This window comes from Myxine glutinosa, chromosome 8 (genome assembly GCF_964187855.1).
Source record: "Myxine glutinosa chromosome 8, kmMyxGlut1.1, whole genome shotgun sequence".
NCBI classification, from domain to species: domain Eukaryota; kingdom Metazoa; phylum Chordata; class Myxini; order Myxiniformes; family Myxinidae; genus Myxine; species Myxine glutinosa.
In genome coordinates this window covers 74,067,063-74,081,799 of record NC_136268.1, presented here as the reverse complement: position 1 = coordinate 74,081,799, position 14,737 = coordinate 74,067,063, and the positions used below count along the sequence as shown (strand labels likewise).

Below are 14,737 nucleotides of genomic sequence, written 5' to 3'. Positions count from 1 at the left end.
CGAGCTGTGCATGCAAGAAACCCCTCAAGCATCGCACAGCTGAAAGAATTCTGCATGTAGTCAGGTTCAGTTTGTCCAGATTTAAAGTTTCGTTGGATTTTTTGGGGGATTTGGAAAACTATATATTTTTGGAAACTATATTGTATAGTCAGTCAGAAAACCAATGTTGCTATTTGCACAGACTCCTGTATGGCGGCCATCTTGGATTTTCAAAATTGCCGCCGTAGAACTAATTTTTCTCAATATCTCAGCTTCTAAATAACATAGAGCTTTGATTCTAACGGCTAAACATACATTTTCAAGGGCCCCGAATCCAATGGTAACAAGTTCGATAAGCTAGACATGACCATAGAGCTCCTATGTGGCGGCCATCTTGGATTTTTCAAACTGGCCGCCGTAAAATTGATGTTTCTCAATATCTCAGATTCTAAACAACATAAAGCTTTGATTCTAACGGCTAAACATACATTTTCAAGGGCCCCGAATCCAATGGTAACAAGTTCGATAAGCTAGACATGACCATAGAGTTCCTATGTGGCGGCCATCTTGGATTTTTCAAACTGACCTGGTGCTTCACCTCCAAGCTGGAGAAGAACTGAGCAAGTTATTCTTTGCCATGGACCGGATCAAATACAAGCGGCTCTGGCCCCGATACATCGCAGACATGTATGACCTAAGAACCAATCACCCTAGGACCTGGGAAGAACTAGGAGCTGGCAATCTATCAGTAACCAAGAATGACATCCCGTTTGTATCCATTGGACCAGATCATGCATGTGAACATCTGAACAAGCTGATGAAGATTCACTCTGGACTGATTGGCATCTCTAACAATGCCAATGCTAGACAGAGATTCTTCATGGTTACACCAGAATTATCACACCTGTCAAAAGACTTCAAGAGTCAGTTTGGCCTGGAAGGTGACAAGATCACAGAACATCATGACCTTGGTCCAAGTGCAGTCAAGAGGGAGCATGAAGCAATCAACAAGATCAAGGCTGCGATACTGAGTCACGGGAATCCATTTGACACTGAAGATGACAAGCTGCACAATGTGATAACGAATGCTTACATCCCAGACGAGTATGTACCACAGATCTTGAACATTGATGTCACTGGTCAGAAGTTGTATGAAGACTACGTGTCGGAGCGTATCAATGGAGATGTTAGCCTCTGGGCACCAGTCAAGAAGGAGAACAACAAGATGTTCACGTCTGGGAACAAGAGAACCACAGTGAAACTCAGAGACAGGACTGTGGATCTGAAGGAGACTAAGGAACTGTACGGAAGGCTCATGGTCCTTGCCAAGTCAAACAGAGACGTCAACCAGAAATATGCCATCGGAAATTACGAGTTCACTGTGACACCAAGAGCACTGTTCGCTCCAGATGAGACAATTCTTCCATGCACTGACAAGTCGAAGTTAATTCATCTCCTCGACAAGTTAGTAAGAGCAGAAATTCACCCCGAAGATCAGCAGCAGACACCAGCTGCAAGTGTTCTACAAGAAGATCCAATGGACACAAGAACTATGGCATCCACATCTAGTAAACCTAAAAGTCGGAAGATTGCACTGGTGGATGGGATGGTACTTGTGCATAAGCTGACAAAGAAACCAGCCACTGTAGTGAAAAGCAACGATCTGGGTGAATGCTTCAATGACAGACTCATGTCTCTAACAAAAGATTGTGATGAGATCATACTGGTCTTTGACACGTACAAAAACGATTCTCTGAAGAGTGCTACCAGGGCTAAAAGAAGGCAAGGAAAGGATGCAGTACAGTATCAAGTCAGAGATGACACCAACATCAAACACATCCCAATGAGCAGATTCCTTTCTCATGACAAAACAAAGGCTGATCTGACTGACTATCTGGCAGCGAAAACTCTAGAATACAACAGTCACTCATCCAAGTTGATCATCAGGTCTGCTTCAGGGCGTACTAGGAGCAACAGTGACCTGCTCTTCGAGGACAACAACCATGAAGAAGCTGACACCCTGTTGATCCACCAGGCCGTGCTGGCATCCCAGCGAAACCCACATGATGCGCAGTTGGTGTTCTTCTCTCCCGACACAGATGTCCTGGTGCTAGTCATAGCAAACTATGACCTACTGCTGAGGAATACATCCATTTCCATGGCCTCTGGAATACTTCAAATAGAGCCACTGTGGACAGCTCTAGGGGTCGAAAGAGCAAAGGCGTTGCCAGCCTTTCATGCTTTCACAGGGGCAGACAACACTGGGAGGTTCTCTCGAATAGGCAAAGCAACCTGGCTGCATGTATACCTCAAAGCAAGTGAAGATGTCATAGACACCGTGCGAATGCTTTCAGATGCAACTGAAGTGACGGAGGACATGTTGTCCACACTAGCTAACTTTGTATGCGCTGCTTACTCTCCAAATGGCATCCACATCGACAGCATCCCCGAACTACGATGGTATCTCTTTTGCAAACACATGGCAGAAAGTGACAGGCTTCCTCCTACTCTTGGAGCTCTCAAGCAGCACATCCTTAGAGTCCATATCCAAGCCAGAGTGTGGGGTCAGGCAAGCATTGCTCAACAGGATCCTCAGCTGAATCCCCTGCAAAACGGCTTTTACAAAGACACGGATGGACAAGTGAAACCAACCACAACTGAGGAGCCTCCAGCCCCCAAGGCCATCATTCAAATGGTTAGATGTCAGTGCAAAACAGACTGTTCTTCATCTAGATGTTCCTGCAGAACAAACAACTTGGCTTGTACAGACCTTTGTCAGTGTGACATCCAGTGCCAAAATGATGAGGACTCTCAAGATGTGATGAACGAAAGCGATGATGAGGATGATGATGACTTTACTCAATGATGAATCAAAGCTCTGTGCTCTTTAGAAGGTGAGTTACATCAGTTTTACGGTGGCCAGTTTGAAAAATCCAAGATGGCCGCCACATAGGAGCTCTATGGTCATGTCGAGCTTATCGAACTTGTTACCATTGGATTCGGCGCCCTTGAAAATGTATGTTTAGCCGTTAGAATCAAAGCTTTATGTTGTTTAGAAGCTGAGATATTGAGAAACATCAAGTTTACGGCGGCCAGTTTGAAAAATCCAAGATGGCCGCCACATAGGAGCTCTATGGTCATGTCTAGATTATCGAACTTGTTACCATTGGATTCGGGGCCCTTGAAAATGTATGTTTAGCCGTTAGAATCAAAGCTCTATGTTATTTAGAAGCTGAGATATTGAGAAAAATGTTCTACAGCAGCAATTTTGAAAATCCAAGATGGCCACCATACAGGAGTCTGTGCAAATAGCAACATTGGTTTTCTGACTGACTATACAATATAGTTTCCAAAAATATATAGTTTTCCAAATCCCCCAAAAATTCCAACGAAATTACATCGTGAACCTGACTAATGGAGGAGTGGGCAAAAATTTCTCCCAGTCGATGTCAGAGACTGGTAGACAGTTATAAGAAACGCTTACTTGAGGTTGTTTCTGCCAAAGACGGCAATACCACCTATTAGAGCCAAGGGTGTACTTACTTTTTCCACATGCGAAATTTGCATTTATGTTTATTTAAATTATACAATGGACTACAAAATGTAAATGTTTCATGATATTTGTTATATTATATCACCTTTATCTATCAATATTGTTGAAATGAAGATCAAGTAGCTGCATGTTGAAATATGTTGAAAAAGTCAAAACTTTACATGGGGTGTACTTACTTTTTCACGTGACTGCATATATATATACAGTGGTTCAGTGGGGCCCTCTGGCTCCCTTACCCCACTACCGCCCTCTCTGGTGTCGGGCTACCCGGGTCCGTCCTCCGGATCCTCGGGCCCCACTGAACAACTCTACTAGCTCCCAGAGCCCACCTGCGGCCTCACCTGGCCGACATCCTAACAGTGGCGGAGTGCCCATTTGACCATACACACACTAACAGGCCACACGCCCAGCCATTTCCACTTCACTAATGCACCCATCCAAACACCATTCTACCACACGCACCACAGATGCCAATATCCAACCACAATTTACCTACTCCCTCTACCTACTTTTAAACTACCCTCCCCGGGTATTCGTGAAAGGGGTCCATCTTCCCCATCCACTCCTTTCGCACCAACCACTCCACTCCACGTGTTCCACACTACTCACTCCACACCATCCATTCCATACTCCATTCCATCTATTCCATACTCCATTCCGACCATTCACTCCATACTCCATGTATTCCATGCTCCATTCCAGCTATTCCACACAACCATTCTCCATACACCTGTACTTCACTTGCACTTGCTCACTCACCTGGTGCTCACACACACCTGGTGGCTCTTGCACCCGTCTCTCCTCCAGGACCATTCATTCAATACAACTCACAATCACAATTACTCAATCATACACTGCATCATCTAAGCTGACTACCCCCTTCTGAAACTCGCGTTTCCCAGTCGCCCCTTATACTATTGCGCTCCCACGTCATTATAATCCACTAATCTGCTACGTCCCCTCTACAGGTACATGTCGCTACTTAATTCTACAGTTACCTATGGTCATTTTTCTAAATCCCTAACAATTATCCAAACCCTCCCTGGCTTGGTTTGCACAGCCAAAACCCCATAACTAATGCTCATGTGCCCGGGGTGTGAGGGATGGCGGATTTACGATCCCGCTACATCGGGCATCTCCCACTATACCATATACCTTTTGCCATCAATTTCCAATCTTGCCAATCAAATTTGCCAATCATCTTCGCCAATCAAATTTACCAATCCAATTTGCCAATCAAATTCACTATCCCTACCCTCGTTCATTAAGCTTCGAGCCTCGGTGCGTCGTTACATTTTCAAAGCTCGGCTTCGCAAGGCCGAGCAATGAATGCGGGTGGTTCGTCTACTGCGGTTGGGTCCGTCCGGCATTCGGTTCAGGGGAGGAGGTTTACTCGGGCCGAGATTCCAAGGTCCACCTCGGCGCGGGGCCTTTCGGTCTCCTGCCCGATGGCCCACTCTTGCCCGGCCGGAACGCCGCAACCACAAGGGGGCGCCGTCCCGACCCTTCCTACCTTCCCTCGAACCGGGCCGCCTGCTCTGCTTAGCAAAGCGCAGACGCGACCGTGCAGGGCGGGGCCCGGCGCGGATAGCGCACGGCAGTTCTTTTGAAACCGCCGTGATTACGACCCTCGCCGGTTCCTGTGGTACCCAAAGCCCGGCACGGTCCGAGGGCTCACGTCGACTAAACGTCGGTCTAACCGCTATCCCGTTTAACGGCGATGCCTTACTCGCATGCTCACACGCATACGCGACCCCTTTCACACTCACCAAACCTGGCGCTCCAACGCCGCTCGTACATCCCATGTAATTTGTTATTGCACTTTCTCTTACACACCACCCAGGTACACTCATTCCGCTCACAGACTTCGTTACACACCTGACCACCGCACACCTTGGCACACACTCGTCGTTCGCACCTTTCATCAACACACCTCGTGCCCACTCCTCGGTCACATCCTCTGTGACAAACATGGGTGTGCACTCTTTTGCACATCCAATCACGTGCTTCACCACCAACTCAGGTGTGCATTCCCTCGCATGCTCAACCATTCCAGGTGTGCATTCTTCCTCACTCTCGACAACCAACTCACACTCCATGTCACTCTCACCACCACACTCTGTCGTGCATTCATTCTCACTCTCGACAGCACACTCTGTTATCATGCACTCCGCTGTTACACACCTTTATCACGCACCCTCTCCCGGTACATACTCCGTACCACTCATGGGGGTGCATTCTTGCACACACCCAATCACCACCGCACATCCTTGTTCACCAATACCTTTCACACTCCCCATAGTCAGACATCCTTGCACACATCCTCTTTCCACGCACCCTGCACCAGTCGCACACCTCACCAGCGGACTCTCACGAACGCCCGGGTCTAGACCAACACCCAAGCTCGCTGACTCTCCCCTCATACCATATACATTTCCGAGCATATCGCCACTCACCTCGGCACCTCTTCTCCTTCGCTCCTCCTCCGCCACCTGCAAACTCTTTATTTGGTCAGTAAGCACATCATCACGCTGTGAGCACAGACCTTGCACCAATTCCATCACCTCCTCCTTTATCTCTTTCTTAGTCTCCCTCCGTCTCTTCTTAATTTCACTTACCCCCTCTTCCACTTCCTCTAGCTTCTGCTTCACCTCCTTTATTTCCAGGTGCACCCCTTCAATTTATCCCTCTAAGGCCACCTTGGTCGTTTCTATGTGCGTCCTGACTTCCCGTTCTTTTATCTCCATTGCCTCTACCACCCGTTCTTTTATCTCCATTGCCTGCGTCCTGACTTCCCGTTCTTTTATCTCCATTGCCTCTCCCACCTCCTCTAACCTCTTCGTCAGTCCCTCATGTACCGTCTGACATTCCTTCTTCGTCGCTATTAATTCCTTCTTGATCTCTTTTTGCGTCACCTTCAACCCCCCTATTACCGCCGTGTTCTTTTCCACCTGCTCCCCTAACTCCTTTTGTCCCACTGTCAGCTGCTCTACTCCCCGCGTCAGGTCTTCCATGCCCCCCTGTAACCTAGCCGTGCAGTTCCTCACCTCTTTCTCCATGCGCTCCTCACCCCGCTTCACCTCGTCGCGTACTCCCGCGACCTCTTCGCTCACCCCGCGCCTTATATCCTCCCCCATCTCTCCCATCTCTTTGGTAGATGCCGCCCTCATCTGCTCCAAATCATTCCTTTGGGCATCCAATTTGGTCTCTAGCCCGATTTTTACTTCCTCTATCTGCTCCCCCATTTGTTTGATTTCCCGGGCGGATTGCTCCCCCATCTCCCTCAATTTGCCTCCCATCTTGTCTTCTAGCCCCGATAACCTATTATTCTTCACCCCTTCCATCTGGTTGTCGAACCCCTCAAATTTGTTGTCTAACCCCTCAAATTTGTTGTCTAACCCCTCAAATTTGTTGTCTAACCCCTCACATTTGTTGTCTAACCCCTCAAATTTATTGTCTAACTCCTTAAATTTGTTGTCTAACCCCTCTATTTTGCTTCCTAGGTCCCCAATTTGTTTTTCAATCGCTCACTGGTACCCCTTGCTTCATCCCGCATTGCCCCAATTTGGCCTCCCATTGCTCCAATTTGGCCTCCCAATCGCTCAATTTGGCTTCCCATACTCATTTGTAGGGCTGACTGCAGCTGCGCAACGAGGTCCTGCAGATTCATCCCTCCCAATTGCACAGCGAGCGCAGCCCCTGCCGCCATGTGCGAGGCGCCATTTTGCGCCCCTCTAACCTCGTGTGAGGCGCCGCCATCTTGTGTGCCTGCAACCCCTGCGACCGCACCCTCATTGCTCTCCTCTTCCCTGAGGTCCTGGATTGCCTCTAACCCCTCTTCTACCTCCCCTACCGGCATCCGATCGCCTTGATCATCCATGGCACGACTCAATTTGGATGTTAAATACTAGATTTCGGCCACTCCAAATTTTGACCAAATTTTTAGATGTTCTTAAAAATTTGGTCCGGGTCCAAATCCCACTCCTGACACCAATTGTTACGGATCTCAGAGACGGCACTCCCCTTAGCAAGGGGGGTTAATCCCCTTGGCCTGTTAAGCTGGCCGTCTCTAGTCCTGGTACTTATAACGCTCTTTTGCGGGGTGAAATTGGTCAGGGTTATTGGTCAAGGTGTTCTCCCGAATACCTTTACCTATCCCTCCGCAAAACATGGAGACAAGTACCGCTCGAACCACGGACAAGATGGTATTTGCCGAGCGGTTTAGCAATCCGCGATTCGAGCCGTTAGCAATTGACTAACCCGATTTACAAAGCGTTTGGCCAAAATCGCGCCACAGGTATTCAATGGGAAGAAGGGACTAAAACGATCGGGGGAAAAAAGAAGCCAAAGTAAGGAATACCAGACATTTATTAATTATGTACAAAACCAAAGAACCAAAGGAGAAACAAAAGTAATATACAGAAGAAGAAGAAGAAGAAGAAGACAGAGGGCAGCCTTAAGCAGTCTTATATTATTCCCCAGGACAAACAAACTCACAACAAACAGACTCACACGACAGGGAATGGCAGGCAGGAATGACTGGAAGAAGGAGAAGGGTCCAAGTGGGACAGCAGGGCTGGAAGGTTCGGGAAGGGCACAGCAAGGAGGTCCGCTCCAGGTCCACGCTCCGGGCTGGAAGCGAACAGCCAGCGGCAGCTTCACGTATTCGGTTTCACACAAGGTCGGACAATGTCAATTGACTACTGTATTGTTATCACCGTCACGGATCCACTCTTCTGCCTCACGATCCAGTGGTATGCTCGCCTGATACCTCCCTCATCTGCCGGATCACGTCTCTCTCAAGCAGTCCCAAAAGGCTTCGCGCTCACGCTTATATTACGTGCGTTGGAATCAATGCGCGCTTCATAGAGCCACGCCCGCGATGGTACCTCGCCAGCCCTGGTTGGTCGGTAAGGGCTTGCTGACTCCACATCCGATGACGAGTCGACATGCCACACCTTGTTCTGGCGGCTAGGCCCCCTTCTTTCTCGGCTTGACCGCATGGCTAATGGCGGCTTGGGGCAATCAAACGAACCAAGACAAGGGGCAGCGAACGCTGCCCGACTGTTACTTTGAAGCGTGGGTGAGGCAATTGAGGAAATTGAAAGGGGCCTATCTTATTTGATTAATGCAACGCAGATTCAACTATTGGCAACAGATCCTTAACTGAAACACATAATAATGAAATAACTACTGAGAGGTCCTATGCTTCGCTACGTGTTGTACATGGACTAACTAGGGTGCGATCTTTAACAAGCCAATTGATGGGGATATTTACAGGGGAACATTTATAAGGGATGCATTTACTAAAATTTACTAGTGAAGGTTCTAAAAACCATAACACAGCACCCGTTTTTCCTCTAGGGTCGGCCCGACCCGAAATAACTTTACTTAATGTGACACTCAGGTGTAGTAGCCCTCTACTATTAACCTTACCCTTGAGTGTGACAGTTTTAAAACAACTACGTATGTCCCGCCTGCTACGTTGCATCGTTGCTATGTTGCTATGTTGCATATATACATACAGTCGTGGACAAAAATATTGGCACCCTTGCACATTTTTCAAATAATGCACCATTTCTTCCTGAAAATTGTTGAAATCAAAACATATTTTGGTATCCACATATGTATTTCTTTGGTTTGCAGTAGAACAAAACAAAAAAAGCTGAAATAATTACTTAATCTTAGCTTATTCCACACAGAAATCCTAAAATAGCCCGGACAATATTATTGGCACCTTTTAGAAGTTGTTAGAAATAATTATATTTCAAGCAGGTGATTCTCCTTTACTTTGAAATTGAACACACTTGTGGTGAGTTGCATGTGCCTAGAATACAAAAATTACTCATTCAACCAGTTTGAATAGAGAAAAGGAGTCATTCTGCTGTTTTGTGTCACTGTGTGCACCGCAATGAGCTTGGAGAAAAGAAAGAAAACCAGAGAATTGTCTGAGAAGGTCAGACACAAGATTGTAGCCAAGCATGGACAATCTCAAGGCTACAAGGCCATCTACAGAGACCTTGATGTTCCTATGTCCACCGTACACAATGTTATCAGGAAGTTTAAGGTCCATGGCACTGTAGCCAACCTCCCTCGACGTGGCCGCAAGAGAAAACTTCCTCGAAGATTGCAGCGAAGGATTGTTCGAATGGTGGAGAAAGCACCTCGATCAACTGCCAAACAGATTCAAGCTGACCTTCAGACACAAGGTACGACAGTTTCAACTCGCACCATCCGTCACCAATTCAATAAAAGGGGGTTCTATGGAGGACCCCACTGCTGAGAGACATAAGAAATCCTGACTGGAGTTTGCCAAAACACACCTGAACAAGCCAAAATCCTTCTGGGAGAATGTCCTGTGGACAGATGAGATCAAATTTGAGCTTTCTGGGAAAGCACATCATGTCTTATGTTTACAGAAAACAAAATTAAGCCTTCAAAGAAAAGGACACCTTCCCTACAGTCAAACATGGAGGAGGTTCAGTAATGTGTTGGGGTTGCTGTGATGCCTCTGGCACTGGGTGCCTTGAATGTGTGCATGGCATCATGAAATCAGGAGATTACCAAGGCATTTTGGAGCGCAATGTCCAACCCAGTGTCAGAAAGCTGGGTCTCCGTCAAAGGTCATGGGTCTTGCAGCAGGACAATGACCCCAAACACACTTCAAAAAGCACCCAGGAATGGTTCAAGACAAAACGCTGGACTGTTCTGAAGTGGCTAGGAATGAGTCCAGATCTAAATCCCATTGAACACCTGTGGGGATATCTGAAAAAGGCAGTTGGGAGAATGCACCCTTCAAATCTGGGAGAACTGGAGCAGTTTTCACAAGAAGAGTGGGCCAACCTGCCAGTAGAGAGATGTAAGAAGCTCATTCATGGCTATAGGAAGCGTGTGGCTGCAGTTATCTTGTCCAAAGGCCGTGCTACCAAATATTAAGTCTTGGGTGTCAATAATTTGTCAATGCCATTTCTTTTTATTTTTCTGATTTAAAAGGATATATTAGGGTCTGAATCAAAAACAAAGGTTCTGTAATATTAACAGTGAAATAAAGAATTGTGGAGACCAAATACTTTTGTTAATTTCAACTTATTTTTAGAGAAAATTGTGAGTTATTTGAAAAAAGTGCAAGGGTGCCAATATATTTGGCCACGACAGTACATACATACGTATATGTATAGCAAGGGCCAGTGAGGATTGTGGAAGCATTGAAGAAAGTAACCGAGAAGAGATTAAATTGGTTTGGTCATCTGATGAGGAGCGAGAGAGAAAGTATGTAGTTATGCAAGTGATGGAGTTGGGACTGCCAGGAAGAAGAAGAAGAGGAATGTGGAAAAGCAGATGAAAGGATGAGGTGGTGAGATATTTAGAAGTTGTGGGATTGGAATAAGAATGGGGGATTGACAGGAGATGGAGAATGGTGATCAACCAGCATTGTGGTGACCCCAAGTAAAAAACAAAATGGAAGAGGCTGAAAGAAGAAGATGTGCAATAGAACACCAACAACAACAATACCATGATGAACGGAATAAATGGAGACAACAACAATGCCATGATGTTGGGCTTGAAGCAGATAAAGCGTAACCGGTACTCCATTTAAAATCTATTACTAGATTTAAAGCAACATTCCTTTCCTTTTTTTTCATTAATTATGACAACCGATTTCCATGAAAAATAAATGGAAATCTGTCAGTGGATGTAAATCTGGCAAAATAGTGCTATGTATACGAATAATTTATGAAAGTAACAAATAAATGGGTTTATGTCATGTTTTCTGCAAACCTGAGCAACTTATTTATCTGGTTGCCAAACTTTACATCAGCTGTAATCAATAAAGACATTTCTGTGGCACAATAAGGAGAGAGCTAAAGTGGTATCGATTTGACACAAATCAATGCGATCAATGCATAACATCAAGGTGTCATGTAACATAGCGTACACTTACTTGAGAACATCTTCACGGCATTGTCGCTGCGGAGCAAAACAGGCGATTGCCCATACTTTGATTTCAATACCCGTGAAGAACTGCTTGCCACGCATGTCCCATACACCCTGGTTTGGAGTAGCTACAGCGCGGGACTTCAATGTCCATGCAAGGCAAGGGATAAAAGGAGACGAGAAAGCGAATGTAATTTTTTTTGTAGAGTTAGTGTGGACAACAAAGCATTATTAAACTTTCAATCGACTTGTGAAGTAAAACTCTCGATTTGTTTTTGTCAAAGTAAAATGTGCATTAGCACTGAAAGTAAGCACGGATAATTCTAAGCAAATCAGGATGCATTCTAAAGATTGAGGAGTCGATGCAAGCACACTCATTCAATATACACAAGCAATAAATAAATAAATAAATAAATAAACAATAAGACGTCATGCATAGCACGATGCTTGCAAAATCCACTCCTCCCCCAAAACGGTTGCCATGGATACATCAAATTGTCATTTTCATTAAGATTAAAATTGACGATCTTTGTCCCTGGTGTTGGGCTAGCGGCTAGGGTGCCGGCTTAGGATCCTAGGATCCTGGGTTCGAATCCCGGTCAATCGCTGAATTAACGCCAGGGGGGTTGACTCAGCCTGTCATCCTTCCGAGGTCGGCAAATTGAGTACCAGTTCACTGGTAATTCCCTGCTTGTCGTTAAAGGCGGCAAAAAGGGTTGGCGTCAGGAAGGGCATCCGGCCGTAAAACATTGCTTCAAAAAGGGGACCGAAAAACAACAACAACCACAGTTCCCGAAAAAGGCCAACCCCCGCTTGCAGGGAAAAATGGCCTCTAAAGGTGGTTTTTTTTTTTTTTTTTTTTTTTTAAATCAAACTTCGGGCAAACAGGATTAAAATTGATGATTTTTCAGATTAAAATTTATTTTAGAGGTTTGCCCTTGAGTTGATATTTGACCTCAAAATCAATAGGCTTCTCAATTGTGACGACCTCCACAACAATTTGGGTTCATAATCACCACAAACACAAGCTGAATCCAGTGTGTGTCATTCATTGTTGTCTCCAAATGTGTGCTTCAGAATGTGGAACAGAGTCCTCCCAGGTCTCAAAGTATCCAACTCTGTTTCGGTAAGGGATCATGATTCATGGAGCAACCTGTGAAGTTTTCTTGTTCTCAAAGTTTTGTTCTGATATCTCTTTTTTAGAATAGTCACAAAGCCCTGGACAGTTTCCAATTGCAATGCGTTTGTAGTAATATTGCCAGGGATGGTTTTTAAGATCTCTGAGAGGTTCTTCTTGAAGATTGCAGTCCATCGACGATCACCATCATACTTGGCAGAAATAGAGCAATTTTCACGTGGAGAAAGGGCAAAGGTTTCACCATCTCTCCGTGCAAAGCTGGTAGTGATCTACCCAAAAAGTATCGCAGCAGTCATTGTTGCAAAATGTGTTTTCACCAAGTACTGACGACCTAAGGGGCTGAATACTTTTGCAAACAGTGAATTTTGATTTGTACATGTTTTTTGCAGGTATTCCTGACATGTAACCTCTTTTCAACTATAACAGTGGTTAGTTTGATTAATAAAAAAGTTCATTTGGAAAAATAATTGTTTCTACATCATTCATAACCATACTAAAATATGCAATTGGGTGTCTGCCTGCCTGTCTGTCTGTCTGTCTGTCTGTCTGTCTGTCTGTCTGTCTGTCTGTGACGATTTTTGACCGCAATACAATTCGGTCATTACTTATCAAATCTCAACCAAACTTTACATGAGAACTAAGGGTCACACGATGAAGGTTGTAGCAAATTAATTTGACCCCCTCCCCAAGAGCGTTTTCCTCACCAAGGGGGTTTTCCCCACGAAAGGGGCTGCGTGTTTGAGGTGTATATCTGTGTTAAGATAGCATTATCATGGCGTTTTTCCAAGGGCTGCTTCTAATCACACAATCATAATATTAATGTTATTACAAAACAAAATTAATACTAATACTATCTCCCCCTCCCCAAGGGATTTTTTCTCCTTGAACAAACACTGTGTTAACGTGTATAAATAGTTTATCGTGCCGTTTTGTGTGAGCACCCCATACCAGAAGTAAATATATTATAAACCACAAACACTATGCTCCAAAACAGCATTTCCCAACCTGGGGGAAATTTCCCCCTGGGGGGAAATTTTAGGATTCCAGGGGGGAAACTCATTCCAAGGGAAATACAATATTAGCATTCGTGTAATATTGTGCTTTAGTGAATAAATCTCAAATCTTTAATTCTTTTGTTTTTCGACTTTTTACTTAACATAAACATTTATAACATCGTCGGTAAATAAAAATTTATATACAATAATTTTTTTTATAAAATTTATATGTGCGAGTGTGTATGTGTCTCTGTGTGTGTGTAGGTTTGTATGTATGTGTAGGAGTGTGTGGGTGTGTGTGTGTTGCTATATTTTTATGTTATTTATTGTGTTATTTAGTGAATAAATTTTGTGTTTTGGCTACTTTTTTCCTTGTTTATATATACTAGGGCGTGCCTGCACGTACGTGCTTGCCCGTACGTGCTTGCCCGTACGTGCGTGCAAAAAAACATGCGTGCAAACAACAACAAAAAAAAACTTTGAAACCACGTGGCAGTAACGACCACAGAACCCCCCCCCCCCCTCTATTTACATGAAATGGTTTGGTCCATTCGCAAAGCCAAAGCGAACGACTTGCGAGTACGGTAGAACCCCCCCCCCCCCCCCTCTATTTACATGAAATGGTTTGGTCCATTCGCAAAGCCAAAGCGAACGGCTTGCGAGTACGGTGACCATACCTTGGGAACCACTTGTCCGATTAATTTCAAACCTTGAAAAGGCACATCCTCGGGTCCCCAGCAATATACCTGGCAAGTTTCAATTAGATCGGACCCGTGGTTGTCGAGAAACAGCGGTCACAGACAAACATACACACACACAGACACACACACATACACACAGAGATTACTGGAATTATAGATAGATAGAAGATATGTGCTGCATTAAACATGTAGAGTGTCCGTGCCATCTCTACATAGGAAGTCCTACTGACTTCATGATATTTGAATCAACTCTCGATCGCTGTCGTTCGCCAAGACTTACCCGGCCGCCATACTGCAACATGGGTGGAGTAAGCACTCTTCCGGTCACATCCGCCATTTCATCCTTAACACCGATAGTAAACTCGCGGACGTACGGGTCTGCATTGAAGTTGGCACTCTTCATCTGCAGCAGATAAAATCATGGTTGATCATACAC

The 14,737-nt window shown here is 45.2% G+C and overlaps 1 protein-coding gene across 1 annotated transcript in view; it reads right to left on the bottom strand.

Annotated features, from left to right (window-relative positions):
* The window catches only part of LOC137414948 (protein argonaute-2), a 260,673-nt gene that overhangs the window by 115,737 nt on the left and 130,199 nt on the right, over positions 1-14,737 (bottom strand). The window contains exons 11-12 of the mRNA XM_078783394.1: positions 14,582-14,704; positions 11,475-11,608 (exon numbers count right to left, since the gene is read on the bottom strand). Of these exons, the coding sequence (XP_078639520.1) occupies positions 11,475-11,608; positions 14,582-14,704 (257 nt within the window). The remainder of the gene's footprint in view (positions 1-11,474; positions 11,609-14,581; positions 14,705-14,737) is intronic.